Source organism: Somniosus microcephalus, chromosome 3, assembly GCF_052327205.1.
Source record: "Somniosus microcephalus isolate GS21.2 chromosome 3, FLI_Smic_1.0, whole genome shotgun sequence".
NCBI classification, from domain to species: domain Eukaryota; kingdom Metazoa; phylum Chordata; class Chondrichthyes; order Squaliformes; family Somniosidae; genus Somniosus; species Somniosus microcephalus.
This window is the reverse complement of record NC_140989.1, coordinates 136478523-136494174: the sequence shown is the minus strand read 5'-3', so window position 1 is coordinate 136494174 and position 15652 is coordinate 136478523. Positions and strand designations below refer to the sequence as shown.

At 47.7% G+C, this 15652-nt stretch overlaps 1 protein-coding gene across 1 annotated transcript in view; it reads left to right on the top strand.

The window, feature by feature from the left end:
• sptlc3 (serine palmitoyltransferase, long chain base subunit 3) overlaps positions 1-15384 on the top strand; it is a 180802-nt gene extending 165418 nt beyond the window's left edge. Inside the window, exons 9-12 of the mRNA XM_085981668.1 lie at positions 2649-2775; positions 3597-3732; positions 4396-4525; positions 9863-15384. Of these exons, the coding sequence (XP_085837794.1) occupies positions 2649-2775; positions 3597-3732; positions 4396-4525; positions 9863-9976 (507 nt within the window). The 3' untranslated portion in view covers positions 9977-15384. The remainder of the gene's footprint in view (positions 1-2648; positions 2776-3596; positions 3733-4395; positions 4526-9862) is intronic.
• The last annotated feature ends 268 nt before the right edge of the window (positions 15385-15652 follow it).

Below are 15652 nucleotides of genomic sequence, written 5' to 3'. Positions count from 1 at the left end.
GGCTCAGTGGGTAGCACTCTCGCCTCTGAATCAGAAGGTTGTGGGTTCAAGTCCCACCCCAAAGACTTGAGCACAAAATCCCGACTGACACTCCCAGTACAGTACTGAGGGAGTGCTGCACTGTCCGAGGTGCCGTCTTTCGGACGAGACGTTAACCTGAAGCCCTGTCTGCCCTCTCGAGTGGACGTAAAAAATCCCGTGGCACTACGCGAAGAGGAGCAGGGGAGTTATCCCCGGTGTCCTGGCCAATATTTATCCCTCAATCAATATCACTAAAAAACAGATTATTGACTGCTGCGTTTCTGACATTACAAAAGTGACTACACTTCAAAAAATACTTCATTGGCTGTAAAGCACTTTGGGATGTCCTGAGGTCTTGAAAGGTACTATATAAATGCAAGTTTTTTTTATTTATCCAATTCACTTTTGAAAGTTACTATTGAATCTGCTTTCAGGCAGTGAATTCCAGATCGTAACAACTCACTGCATAAAAGTTTCCTCATGTTGCCTCTGGTTCTTTTGCCAATCATCCTAAATCTGTGTCCTGTGGTCACCAACCCTTCTGCCACTGGAAACAGTTTCTCCTTATTTACTCTGTCAAAACCCTTGATTTTGAATACTTCTATCAAATCTCCTCTTAACCTTCTCTGCTCGGAGGAGAACAACCCCAGCTTCTCCAGTCTCTCCACATAACTGAAGTTCCTCACCACTGGTACCATTCTAGTAAATCTCTTCTGCAGCCACATTACCAAGGTACCTGGAGTGTGTTGCAAAGCATTTACAGCACAGAAACAGGCCATTCGACCCAACAGGTCTATGCCAGTGTTTATGCTCCACACAAGCCTCCTCCCACCCCTCCATCTAACCCCATCAACATATCCTTCCATTCCTTTCTCCCTCGTGTTTATCTAGCTTACTCTTAAATGCAGCTGTGCTATTCACCTCAACCACTCCCTGTGGTAGCGAGTTCCACATTCTCACCACTCTCTGGGTAAAGAAGTTTCTCCTGAATTCCCTATTGGATTTATCAGTGACTATCTTATATTTATGACCCCTAGTTCTGGTCTCATGTTGCTGGGAGATATTTGAGAATTGGCCTGGGTTTTTGCCGGGACAGGGGACACCCAACCTTCAATCCACACACCAGTAGGCACTGAGCCAAGCAAAAGACACAACGATTGAGCGCAACTTCATATGAACATCAAAGCTTTTGTTTCACAAACGTTCTTTGTTTACTAAACACTTGGGACATAATGATACAGTTTGCATCAAAGTTATGTCACAGAAACACAAATGTTTTCATGTGTCTGTTGAACTAACACAGTTCACAAACTGTCACTTGCCCATGACATTGTTCTGGGGTAAATAAAGCACCGATGTTGGGTAGTCTTCCTTCCCCACGCATAAAGCCAGTGTCCCCTTAATAAGGACACCTACTGTACCCCAGAAAATGCAAATGTACCCACTTGGAACATATATTTTCTGTTAACTTGGTGTTGCTGCAGACTCCAAAATGGCTCCATGGTCAATAACTCATCATGTATACCAATTTTTATTTGGAAAATGATAAGTCGCTCAGTTAAATGGGATTAGGAATGGACTGCTGTACCTCAAGGCTGCAGTACCATCGTGTGCCTGCTGCAGGTGCTGTTGAGAGCAGTGTGCCTCACAACACTGAGCAGCAGTGCCCCTTGCAGGAACTCAGTGGTACAGCAGTACCTCAGAAATTAGAATCCATCTGCCCTCTAGTGGTCACGTTTCTATAATTCCACAAACTTTCTACGCCCTCACAAGAAATAGGAGCAGGAGCAGGCCATACGGCCCCTCGCGCCTGCTCACTGTTGACGCTAGCAGGGGAGAATGGCGGGCAAACAAAAATGACTCCTGTATAAATGACTATTGCAGAATTTTTGCCAAGAGCCATAATTATTCAAGAGGCACAAGATCAGTTCCCATTGAGTTTCTGATCTCAGTCACGTTGCTGTGAAGCGACGCTGAGTGGAGAGTCTAAGATCTCTCTGTGTGGGGAAGGGGAAATCAGACGGGGAGAGCCTTTATTAGCCTAGTTTTGCACACCACCTTTAATCTCAAGTCTCTCCTGAGGTCATACTTTTCTTACTGTTCAATTTAAGTGACACCAAAATCATTTTCTTATTCCACCTGTCCAGCACCAAAGCATGTTCGTCATGCTTTCAACAGATTCTGTATGGTGCAGTATATGCATAGAATGATACAGCACAGAAGGAGGCCATTCAGCCCATCATACCTGTGCCGGCTCTTGGGTAGAGCTGTCCAATTAGTTCCAATTTTTTTTCCCTTCAAGTATTTAACCATGTGTGTGGGTGTGTATAATCTATCTGTTACGTTGCAGCAATGCAACCCCGACTGCCTTGTTCCTACTGTAAGAAGGTGACTTTATATTGTATCTCTAGCGCTTGAATGAGTAATATATTTTGAAAATTGCAACCTGCTTAAGGGGGAAGGTTTGGCTAGAGAGCAAGGGATTAGTGGAGAATGCTCATTTCTGGTAACGCTGTTAAGGTGGGTAGGTGTGCTGAGGTGCTAGCATTTGAACAGTTAAAAGTAATCCCGTTGCATCTTACCAAACCTATTGGCCACTTTCTACAAAGCATTTGGTTCTCTTACAGGAGCTTGTGGACTATTTACGAAGGTATTCCCACAGTGCTGCCTATGCTGCCTCAATGCCTCCACCGATAGCGGAACAAATTACCAGATCACTAAAGTGTATTATGGGCCTCGATGGCACAACAATAGGTAAGAAACGGATCGAAATGGATGTTTTCTATGGATTCCAAGGCTGGTTTCTGGCATCTGTTGACAATTCCAATGAAAAATCGCAATGCTCAGAGTCGCAAAATATTTTACCCTCCAGTATCCATGCAGTAATTAGCCCTGGCTCAGTGGGTAACACTCTCGCCTTTGAGTCAGAGGTTGTGTATTCAATTCCCACTCCAGAACAATGTTCCCTTTAAGCTGCACAGCACTCTGGACCTCCCGCGCTGCCGGCTCACCAGCTTTTCACTGGGGAGAAACCGCACATGCGCGGTATTTTGAATGCACGCGCAGCCCCTCAAAGGCCACGCACCCAAAAAAAATTTAAGGGAACGTTGCTCCAGGGACCTGAGCACCAAAATCTAGGCTGACCGTCCAGAGCAGTACTGAGGGAGTGCTGCACTGTCGGAGGTGCCGTCTTTCGGATGAGACATTAAACCGAGGCCGGGTCGCGCTCTCAGATGGATGTAAAAGATTCCATGGCACTATATTGAAGAGGAGCAGGGAAGCTATCCCCGGTGTCCTGACCAATGTTTATCCCTCAATCAACATCACTAAAACAGATCTTCTGGTCAGTATTACATTGCTGTTTGTGGAAGCTTGCTGTGCGCAAATTGGCTGCCGTGTTTCCTACATCACAAGTGACGACACTTCAAAAAAGCTTTAAAGCGCTTTGGGGCATCCTGAGGTGGTGAAATATGCTGTATAAATACAAGTTCTTTATAAAAAGCAAATTACACATGAGGGATTGTGTCATTGAGGAGCATGCCATCTCTCCTTTACTTCCTTCTGCTTCTCCACAGGTATCGAGCGAGTGCGGCAGCTGGGAGCAAACACCCGATATTTCAGACAGCGCTTGCGTGAGCTGGGTTTCATCACTTACGGCAACGATGATTCCCCCGTTGTACCCCTGCTGTTGTACATGCCCGGCAAAGTGGGGTACGTTTTCCTCTCTCCTCCTGCGAAGGGTCTTGAGTGCATTTTTATTTCCTACGTTAAATGCAAATAGGCACCCAGTGCCTTTCCCATTCTATGCGTCTTGCGCTGCCCCGTGTCCTAACTCTCACCAAGTCCCGTTCACCCATCACCCTCTGTGCTCGCTGACCTACATTGGCTCCCGGTCCGGCAACACCTTGATTTTAAAAATTCTCATCCTTGTTTTCAAATCCCTCCATGGCCTCCTCGCCGCTCCCTATCTCTGTAACCTCCCCCAGCCAGACAACCGTCCGAGATCTCTGCGCTCCTCCAATTCTGGCCTCTTGTACAGCCCTGATTTTAATCGCTCCACTGTTGGCGGCCGTGCCTTCAGCTGCCGAGTCCCTAAGCTCTGGAATTCCCTCCCCAAACCTGTCCGCCTCGCTACCTCTCTCTCCTCCTTTAAGGCGCTCCTTAAATCCTACCTCTTTGACCAAGCTTTTGGTCACCTGCCCTAATTTCTCCTTAATGTGACTCGGTGTCCAATTTTGAATGATAATCACTCCTGTGAAGCGCCTTGGGACGTTTTACTACATTCAAGGCACCATATAAATGCAAGTTATTGTTGCTGTCACCCCAGTATTGTTTTTCGAACATCTGTATTGTAACAAGATACTCTACTTTCAGTGCGTTTGCCCGGAGAATGCTGAAGATGAATATCGGAGTGGTGGTGGTGGGATTTCCGGCCACTCCCATTGTTGAATCCCGGGCTCGCTTTTGTCTGTCTGCAGCTCACACACGCCAGATGTTGGACACAGTGAGTATCTCCCGAGCACTCGGACTTACGCACATGTTGTTTTTGTACCAACAGTGAAACCTTTGTTCAAGCAACTCTTATTTTCCATTCACTTCTCATTAGCGGATCCACCATATTCACAGTTGATGCTCGCTATTCCCGGCATCAAGACCCCCAAGCACTATTAATGCTGATCACCCAAATTACAGAGCCCTGCTAAAAAAACACACTTTGGCAAATCACTTTATGTTACCTTAATCTCAATAATGCTCATATACTTTTCAAAAATGTTTGCCCACTATTTGAGTATGCAAATGGGAAAAATTGTTTAAATGTTAAGGACATTAAATATACTATATATTTTACGGCCCTTTTTGATGGTAACACAGAAGCATGGGGAATTTTAATGGAGGCAATTCACTTATCGCTAGTTATTTCTCCCATTCCCCAGTCTTCTCCCCATTTCTCTCCTCTCTCAAAGGTGATTTAAGACGCCTCCTGTTACTGGCCGGGTAGTGCCTCCTGTTACTGTCCGGGTTAGCCGCCTCCTGTTACTGGCCGGGTAGCCGCCTCCTGTTACTGGCCGGGTAGTGCCTCCTGTTACTGGCCGGGTAGTGCCTCCTGTTACTGTCCGGGTAGTGCCTCCTGTTACTGTCCGGGTAGTGCCTCCTGTTACTGTCCGGGTAGTGCCTCCTGTTACTGTCCGGGTAGTGCCTCCTGTTACTGTCCGGGTAGCCGCCTCCTGTTACTGGCCGGGTAGCCGCCTCCTGTTACTGGCCGGGAGGTGCCTCCTGTTACTGGCCGGGTAGCCGCCTCCTGTTACTGTCCGGGTTAGCCGCCTCCTGTTACTGGCCGGGTAGCCGCCTCCTGTTACTGGCCGGGTAGTGCCTCCTGTTACTGGCCGGGTAGCCGCCTCCTGTTACTCGCCGGGTAGCCGCCTCCTGTTACTGGCCGGGTAGCCGCCTCCTGTTACTGTCCGGGTAGCCGCCTCCTGTTGCTGGCCGGGTAGCCGCCTCCTGTTGCTGGCCGGGTAGCCGCCTCCTGTTACTGGCCGGGTAGCCGCCTCCTGTTACTGGCCGGGTAGCCGCCTCCTGTTACTGGCCGGGTAGTGCCTCCTGTTACTGGCCGGGTAGCCGCCTCCTGTTACTGGCCGGGTAGCCGCCTCCTGTTACTCGCCGGGTAGCCGCCTCCTGTTACTGGCCGGGTAGCCGCCTCCTGTTACTGTCCGGGTAGCCGCCTCCTGTTACTGGCCGGGTAGTGCCTCCTGTTACTGGCCGGGAGGTGCCTCCTGTTACTGGCCGGGTAGCCGCCTCCTGTTACTGTCCGGGTAGCCGCCTCCTGTTACTGGCCGGGTAGTGCCTCCTGTTGCTGGCCGGGTAGCCGCCTCCTGTTACTCGCCGGGTAGCCGCCTCCTGTTACTCGCCGGGTAGCCGCCTCCTGTTACTGGCCGGGTAGCCGCCTCCTGTTGCTGGCCGGGAGGTGCCTCCTGTTACTGGCCGGGTAGCCGCCTCCTGTTGCTGGCCGGGTAGCCGCCTCCTGTTACTGGCCGGGTAGTGCCTCCTGTTACTGGCCGGGTAGCCGCCTCCTGTTGCTGGCCGGGTAGCCGCCTCCTGTTGCTGGCCGGGTAGCCGCCTCCTGTTACTGGCCGGGTAGCCGCCTCCTGTTGCTGGCCGGGAGGTGCCTCCTGTTGCTGGCCGGGAGGTGCCTCCTGTTACTGGCCGGGTAGCCGCCTCCTGTTGCTGGCCGGGTAGCCGCCTCCTGTTACTGGCCGGGTAGCCGCCTCCTGTTACTGGCCGGGTAGCCGCCTCCTGTTGCTGGCCGGGAGGTGCCTCCTGTTACTGGCCGGGTTAGCCGCCTCCTGTTACTCGCCGGGTAGCCGCCTCCTGTTACTGGCCGGGTAGCCGCCTCCTGTTGCTGGCCGGGTAGCCGCCTCCTGTTACTGGCCGGGTAGCCGCCTCCTGTTACTGTCCGGGTAGCCGCCTCCTGTTACTGGCCGGGTAGCCGCCTCCTGTTACTGGCCGGGTAGCCGCCTCCTGTTGCTGGCCGGGTAGCCGCCTCCTGTTGCTGGCCGGGTAGCCGCCTCCTGTTGCTGGCCGGGTAGCCGCCTCCTGTTGCTGGCCGGGTAGCCGCCTCCTGTTACTGGCCGGGTAGCCGCCTCCTGTTGCTGGCCGGGTAGCCGCCTCCTGTTGCTGGCCGGGAGGTGCCTCCTGTTACTGGCCGGGTAGCCGCCTCCTGTTACTGTCCGGGTAGCCGCCTCCTGTTACTGGCCGGGAGGTGCCTCCTGTTACTCGCCGGGAGGTGCCTCCTGTTACTCGCCGGGAGGTGCCTCCTGTTACTCGCCGGGAGGTGCCTCCTGTTACTCGCCGGGAGGTGCCTCCTGTTGCTGGCCGGGAGGTGCCTCCTGTTACTGGCCGGGTAGCCGCCTCCTGTTACTGGCCGGGTAGCCGCCTTCTGTTACTGGCCGGGTTAGCCGCCTCCTGTTACTGTCCGGGTTAGCCGCCTCCTGTTACTGGCCGGGTTAGCCGCCTCCTGTTACTGTCCGGGTTAGCCGCCTCCTGTTACTGGCCGGGTTAGCCGCCTCCTGTTACTGGCCGGGTTAGCCGCCTCCTGTTACTGGCCGGGTAGTGCCTCCTGTTACTGGCCGGGTTAGCCGCCTCCTGTTACTGGCCGGGTTAGCCGCCTCCTGTTACTGGCCGGGTAGCCGCCTCCTGTTACTGGCCGGGTAGCCGCCTCCTGTTACTGGCCGGGTTAGCCGCCTCCTGTTACTGTCCGGGTTAGCCGCCTCCTGTTACTGTCCGGGTTAGCCGCCTCCTGTTACTGTCCGGGTTAGCCGCCTCCTGTTACTGTCCGGGTTAGCCGCCTCCTGTTACTGTCCGGGTTAGCCGCCTCCTGTTACTGTCCGGGTTAGCCGCCTCCTGTTACTGTCCGGGTTAGCCGCCTCCTGTTACTGTCCGGGTTAGCCGCCTCCTGTTACTGTCCGGGTTAGCCGCCTCCTGTTACTGTCCGGGTAGTGCCTCCTGTTACTGGCCGGGTAGCCGCCTCCTGTTACTCAGGCAAGGCAATAGGCTGCTACATGGTGAGGCAATAGGAGCCTGCTTTTCCCCCTTCCCTGCCTGAGATCAGCACCTCCGCACAGACCGGGGATTGAAGCTCAGAACTTCCTGACCAACATCGCTCAGTACTGCACCAGGAGGTGCGATTACCAGCTGGGCCCTCTGAAGCTACTGGTTATCTTTGCCAGTTACCATCTTATTAACCTAGAAACAACCAACACTCTGGTATATCTTGCCTCCTCTTGGCTGCCAAAGACCAACCTCACCCTACCTCTCTCACCCAGTGTCGAAAACAGGCCAGATTACTAGTGGCTCTCGCCTCTCCACAGGAACCGCAAGCGATATGGAACAAACTTCAAACACTGTCCATGTGGCTATACCCAACACCACCTTGGGGATGTTGTATGTGAAAAGCTGCTCAAGACATTGCAGTGCCTACAATACCTGTTTATAAATCTCCATTTACTATGTTTATATACTTGCCACTTTTATGCATACTCTTGAACGCACTAAAACCAAACTTTTTCTCCTATATTTTGGTTAATCTCTGCGCTCCACCATTGGCAGCCGTGCCTTCAGCTGCCTGGGCCCTAAGCTCTGGAATTCCCTCCCTAAACCTCTCCGCCTCGCTACCTCTCTCTCCTCCTTAAAGACATTTTGTTTGATAATCACTCCTGTGAAGAGCCTTGCGATGTTTTGCTACTTTAAAGGTGCTATATAAATGCAAGTTGTTGTTGTTTGTGAAGGCAGCAACTGCCCTCTTTTGGTTTGTGATCTTTTCAGCAAGTTCTTGCAAGAGGCTGGACGCTCAAGGCCTTAACGCAGCAAAATGTTGCTTGTACAGTAACGAGGAGATAGGTGGCTTTCTTGGGCATCCCAGTGATTGGCTGGAAGGGAAGTAATCCTCAAGCATCGTGAAGCAAGCTGGGATCTGGAGCCACTAGAGGGCACTGTAGTGACATTTCAGATCCTGAAATGGACTGACAACCTTTTTTGACTTCATTTTAATGGGACCATAGGAACCAGGAGTAGGCCATTCAACCCTTCGAGCCTGTCCGCCATTTAATGAGATCATGGCTGATCTGTATCTTAACTCCATCAACCCACCTTGGCTCTATATCCTTTTATATCTCTGTAACCTCCTCCAACCCTACAACTGGATGCTCAGTCGTTGAGTATATTCAAAACAGAGATCAATAGATTTTTGGACACTATATTAAAATAAATGGATATAGGGAAGGGTGGAATTGAGGTCGAAGATCCGCCATGATCTTATTCAATGGCAGAGCAGGCTCGAAGGGTCGAATGGCCTACTCCTGCTCCTTATTCTTATGTTCTTATTATATTAATCCTCCGATATATCTGCGCTCCTCCAATTCTGGCCTCTTGACCATCCCTGATTTTAATCGCACCACCTTCAGCTGCCTAGGCCCTCAGCTCTGGAATTCCTGCCCTAAACCTCTCCGCCTCTCTTCACCTCTCTCTTCCTTTAAGACGCTCCTTAAAACCTACCTCCTTGACTGAGTTTTACAAGTTGTCGTTGTTATACCCTATCAATTTCAGCTTCAGAATTATTAATTGACACCTAGCCTCAACAGCTTTTGGGGGTGGGGGGGGGGGTGCGGGAAGAATGATTTTCTGGTTTGGGAACACTTCCCTTTTTATTTTAGTTCTTCGATTTCTATTTCCTGCCTGCCTTAACTCCAGTATCTGAGAACGTGGGCACACTGCCTACATCTAGCCCATTGCCAATACACCCTACAGCTGCCCCAGGCTGTACCAGAGGCTGCCCAGAAACAACTTTCCCCCAAGTCTTCCCTGGGTACAATGGTCAGGAAAAAGGGGGACGTAGACCCATTTCACCAGGTCTCTCCGCCCCTGTTACATCGGATTACCTGACGGATGGAGGTGGAGCTGTGGCTGGAGTGGGCAGCTGCTGGGCTGGGTGCAACCACTGCTATCGGCCCAAAAGCCAACCATTGCTGGCACTCCCTATTTTATGAAACGGGAGTCTTTTAACGGGAGATGCATTTAAGGGGAAGCTGGATAAACACGAGAGAGAGAAAGGAATAGAAGGCTATGCAGATAGGGTGTGAGGAGGTTCATGTGGAGCATAAACACCGGCATTGACCTGTTGGGCTGAATGGCCTGTATCTGCTGTAAATTCTATGTAACTTTGACACAACTGTATCAAATGTTAATGTTATCTACTGTTGAATAACAGTTGCACAGTGGGCAAAGTAATTAAACATTACTTAAAAAAAAAAAAAAATGATTATCCTAAAGTAACCTTGTTGCATTGCAGGTGTTGAACGTCCTTGACGAAATGGGTGACTACCTGCAATTCAAGTACTCCAGGCGGTCGCCATCCGTTCGGCCCGAGCTCTATGATGAATCCAGCTTTGAACTGGAAGACTGAACTCCCTCCATAGTGTGGAACGTGAGCTACGAGAAGTGTTACAAACACACGTCCCGCTGACGGAAACAGCACGCGGGCACGCGTCTCTTTAACGAGCGTGAACCGGAAAAATTAAAAGGGGCAAGAGGAGACTGCGGCGACATCACGATCTTTCCGCGCGCACAGAGCGTGAGAGCGAGGGCGGGGTGACACACCGGTAACATAACGCCGATACGGTCTCGTACACGTACTCTTGTATAACGTCGTTCAGCGCTGAGGGGGGGAGGAGAGGGGTGGTGGTGAGACCAACTGAAAAATCCAAGAGCCTCGTTCACAGCGCTGCAGCTGTTCTTCCTGCAGATGTTTGTTCAGTCGCCCATTTTGCCTTTTTGGAGTGTTTTTAAAAAAAAAATATTAATTAAAAAAAAATTGTTGCTGTTACTCCAGGCAAGCATTTAAAATGTATATTTATCTTTATATGCAACTATTGCAATAAATATTCATTCAGGAATTAGCCAAAAGTTAAACTCAGGCATGTTTGGGTGGGGCTTTGTTGGAATTCGAATCACATGCACTTGGATTTTCAGGTTGATAAAGCTGACCTGGAATTATTCATTACAGTGGACAGCATTAGATGCTTTGATGGGGGAAATGTTGCCAAAGATGAATTGTCTAATCATATGAAATTTTGTTGAAATGTTATGGGGGAAAAAATTATACATGTAAATACAGAAATTATAATTTTTGTAAACCTTTTTCTGAGCTCCTTTTGAGAGTTGTTTAAAAATATTGGAGAAAAAAAATGTTTGGATGCTTATTCAGAATGTCAGTGTTCCAACGGTGCAGTTTATATGATTTTTAAATATGTGTAATTCTTTCTGCAAACAAGATTGTAATATTTAAAGAAAAACGTTTTGAGGGGAGCAAGAAAAGGTTAATTACTGCAGCTGGTTATACAAGGTTATGACTTGTTTTTTAATTTAATTTTAATAACTTTTCATCGCCTCATTTTCCATTTCATTTTAATAATCTGGGTTTGTGCGTGCTTCCTTCCCACATCCGCACTGTCCTCCTTTAGCCACTGGGAGGCACTCTAGTCTGAGCCACAGCGGCCCGCTTGACCACTGCTGCCCACCCGTGAATCCTTTTGGCGTAAGGCCCTCGTCTCTCGGACGGGAGGGGGGGGGGGAGGAGACCGAATTCAGTGCTTTCAGTCCGTGCCTGAATTCAGACCCAGCGGGAGAAGGGCCATGACAATTGGATCTCATGGCCCACTGATTTCCAGTGTCATCCAGAAAGCACGGTTCTCGATCTGATTAGTACAATGATAGTTATCAGTTAGGCCCTTCGCGCACAGAAGTAGCTCAATTATTAAGGGCAAGGATTTTTTTTTAAATCCACATTGCCTGTTTGCTGTAAGTTTCAACAGTCTTTGTGCCTGCAGAATTTTCTCTTTAAAAAAAAAAACTGGCCTTTGCTTAAATATTTCTAAAAAAAATTTAAACTGCAACGATCAATTTGATCCGCTATTAGACCCAGGCAGTAGCTTGATTCCTAACAACATACATATGGTCCAGGCCGCTGCTTTATGGCCCCTTCAGAAAAAATGGAGGAATTCACAGAATTCAATCCCTGTTAAATATCCTGGAATCCAATAATAAAAACTCAAATTTGACTTGTACAGTAACTGTAAACCCGGGGCCCTAATTAATGCTTAAATTCCATCGCCTTAAACAACACAGAATATGTTATCACAATGGATACAAAGCCTAGTTGCCTTTTTATTGCCAGTGTCAGTATTAACATCATCTTGCGGAATGTCATTGACTGTAACTCCCACTCTTTATAATTGCACTTCTTTAAAAAGCCAGCATGAAAATAAGGGAACCATTACTGAAATTTTAGATTCATGAACAATTAATCTTCATTCCTTTTAAGTCCTCTAAGGAATCTGTATTAACACCTCAGTTCTACAACATATGGCTCCGTTAGCAGCATCGGCCAAGCCGGCATATGGTACAGTGAATAAACTGACTCTTCCTCGCAGAACTGGGGAAACTGTGGTGGTGTTTGCACTGAAGTCCTGTGTCACATGTGGAATGCCTCTTAACCTGTCACTGTTTGTACTTGCCTGAAGAATTTGCTCTCTGGTTTAAAAGCTGGGGTTAGAATGGTGTCACTTCCACTGATCTGTACCTGAAGGTGCAAATTATGTTAAGTGTTTAACAGGCCTTTTATATCACAGGCCGAAGCGCACCCGCCTCCCGAATGTACTTTTAAATGGTAACACAGATCCCCAGTGGTGTCAGCTGTGGCTCAGTGGGTAGCACTCTCGTCTCTGAATCAGAAGGTTGTGGATTCAAGTCCCACTCCAGAGACTTGAGCACACAAATCTGACACTCGCAGTGCAGTACTGAGGGAGTGCTGCACTGTCGGAGGTGCCGTCTTTCGGAGGAGACATTGAACCGAGGCCCCGTCTGCTCTTTCGGGTGGACGTAAAAGATCCAATGGCACTATATCGAAGAAGAGAAGGGGAGTTATTCCTGGTGCCCTGGCCAATATTTATCCCTCAAACAACATAACAAAAACAGATTATCTGGTCATTATCACATTGCTGTTTGTAGGAGCTTGCTGTGCGCAAATTGGCTGCCACGTTTCCTACAGTTTACAACAGTGACTACATTTCAGAAGTACTTCATTGACTGTAACGCACTTTGGGACATCCTGTGATCGTGAAAGACGCTATATAAATGCAAGTCTTTCTCTAGGAACCAGTGGAAAAACAGGAAGCATGTGCATAGAGTAGCCGTGACTAATTGCCCACTGTGCGTGCAGAGTAATCACCTCATGAAGCACTTAATTAATGATGTCACAACAGACAGAGCATATATGATCAGAGGTGTGATGTCATTGAGGAGGGTGTGGCCAGGCAGCGTTGTCTAACACCCAGGGAGGAAAGTAGATCTTCCTTAGCTGCTGATCTAAATGCAGCATTTTTTGCATTTCCTGGCCAAGAAACCCAAGTCTGTCGAAGGCTTGGGCTGCGAGAGTCACTCAGTTTCCTAAACTAATTGAAGTCTTTTAATTCCCAAGATCATGTCCATCAAACAAAAAGTTAGGGTTTTACGTGTTGTGGGAATTGATTGAAGCCTATAGAACTGTCCCCATTAATTTGCCTCTGCATTATTGCATTAGACTGGAGTTGAACAGCCTCCAAGACCTTAGGCTGGAGAACAAGGGTTAAAATTCCTAGTAAGTTTCTGGGTTTGATTGTTTCGATGGGAAAATTACTGCAACTTCAATCCGTTGAAAGCTGTAACACATGAGGCAAGAATGGACTTAAAAGGAGAGTGGATTCGAAAACTTTAAAGAGGTATTGTCCTAAATAAAAACATGTTTGCCAAAACTGTTCTCATCGAGGTTGCTAATCTGCGATAAAACAATGTAAATCCCGTTTAAAAAATGCATAATTTCCTCCCATGGGCATGAAATTATCATGAATAGATTCACAGTGCAAACTAAGAGAGTTTGCTGCAAACCTTTATTTCATGAAGTGTTGAGGTGAATTCTGACCCAATTTTTAATTTGAATGTGCCTGTTTTATTTAAATGGCATGTGCAAGAAGATATTGTCCCTCTGTCCTTGCATGACACACTCGCCTATTCGAGCATCTGTGGGCCCCCCAATCACAAGTAGTCTTGTTAGTTACCCTCCTGGGCAAACACAGCTATCTGCGGTTGAAGTCATAAAGGTAAGGTGTGTTTTTTTAATGTTCTGTTTATATCCTCTATATTCTAATTGGGACAAGAGATGTAGGCCCTTGGGAAGGGCATGGAGAGAAAGGAGTGGATTCTGCCTGTCCAAACTCTGATAGTTCAGTGGGCAAGGGACATATCCACGTGTTCTATCACAACAGCTGCATCTGGGCCAAGGACAGCATGGCCTGAAAGTTCAAATGTCAGATGCTCCTTGGACCCACTCAATGTTTTTTTATTATTATTCATTCATGGGATGTGGGCGTCACTGGCAAGGCCGGCATTTATTGCCCATCCCTAATTGCCCTTCAGAAGGTGGTGGTGAGCCACCTTCTTCAACCACTGCAGTCCGTGTGGTGAAGGTGCTCCCACAGTGCTGTTAGGGAGGGAGTTCAGGGATTTTGACCCAGCTACGCCTAGGTTCCGCTTGCAACAATGAGCAGGGATGAAACTACATGCCGCTTGGATTTGCATTCGGAGGATTACATCTCAATTGATTGTGGGAGAGCGGTTTCTTTCCTTGCTGGGAGCAGTGTTAAAAGTCACACATTGGATTCAGAGGGCCCGCGGTTTAGATTGTCTGAATTTACCTGAATGCTTGTCGCTGCTTTAAATTTCTGTTCGTTGGTTCTTTTGTTCCCCCAATTTTATTGCATGGATTCTGATAATTGGCTGATCGTTCTACCGGCATTTAACGTTGGGTCTATGGGTATTACACGATGCTGTGTCCAATAAAGAGATTAGTTAAGGTGTGCCTTTAAGCTCCATCTACATGCACTTTTAACCCGGAATTTCTGACCAGGTTTATAAATGAATCCTCTCATCAATGGCAGAGCTTTCCTTGTATATGCCAACCCCTCTCTTGCTCCAAGATTCATTAACCATTTGAGATAAACTCCATTGTGTGCCCTTAGCCTGCAATTCCATGGCACCTCCATGTTATTCTCAAGGGATTACAACATAATTGAGACTGGGGAAAAAAAATTAACATGATTCTCGTGTCTAACTATACTTGTTAAAAGAAGAGGCTTCCAAATGGATTATTTTGTGAATCCATCCTTAAAGCTCGGGATTGTGATTCAGTACATAGAAATTTAATTGTTTCCAACTTTTAATTGGAGCAGGGTGAGGGGGTGGTGGATTCAGGAAAGTTCAGTTATGACATGCAGCAAGAATAAACATGATAGAAAATTGATTTGACTCGCAATTGAATGTTCAATGTAAATGAGGCTGATTGCTGTTTCTGAAAAATAAAGCGATTAGTTAGGTGTGCCTTTAAGCTCCCATCTGCATGCACTGAGATACAGGAAATAGCACTGCCTACACTTTGAGATCTCAAAAAAAAGTCCCCCAATTTTATTGCATGGATTCAGATCATTGGCTGATGGTTCTGCCAGTATTTAACGCTGGGTCTATGGGTGCTGTGCGGTTTGTAAATTTGATTTATACATGACCTTCATGTCCAGGCTTTACGCTGTACTATAAAGTGCTGATGGTAAAAGGTTTGTATATATTTTGTATACTGTTTTTTTTTATACATAATGTACAAAAAAAGTTTTGTTTTTTTTTCCTTTTGTGACATCGAAACTTTTTTTTATATATATAATGAAGACAGTTGACTAGCATGTGGCATATCAATCTATGGAACAAATAAAACCTTTCGCATTCCCTTAACTCTGGCCTCTTCTGTCTATGAACTATGTTCAATCTCTTGATAAAATTACTGCTGTTAACTAGTGTGTATGGGCTCTCTCTTTAATGGGACCAATTAAAGTAATTGTGATGTAGGGTTGAATTCTTCTGTACGTTTAATTGCGGAATGAAGAGAATTGAAGCTTAACAAATGCCGATTGCGCCATGACTTATGTCTTCAAAAAAAAATCCTCCTCTTCTGGTATTTTAACTGAGATATTAACCAATGCCTCCAATAGAATAACCCTCA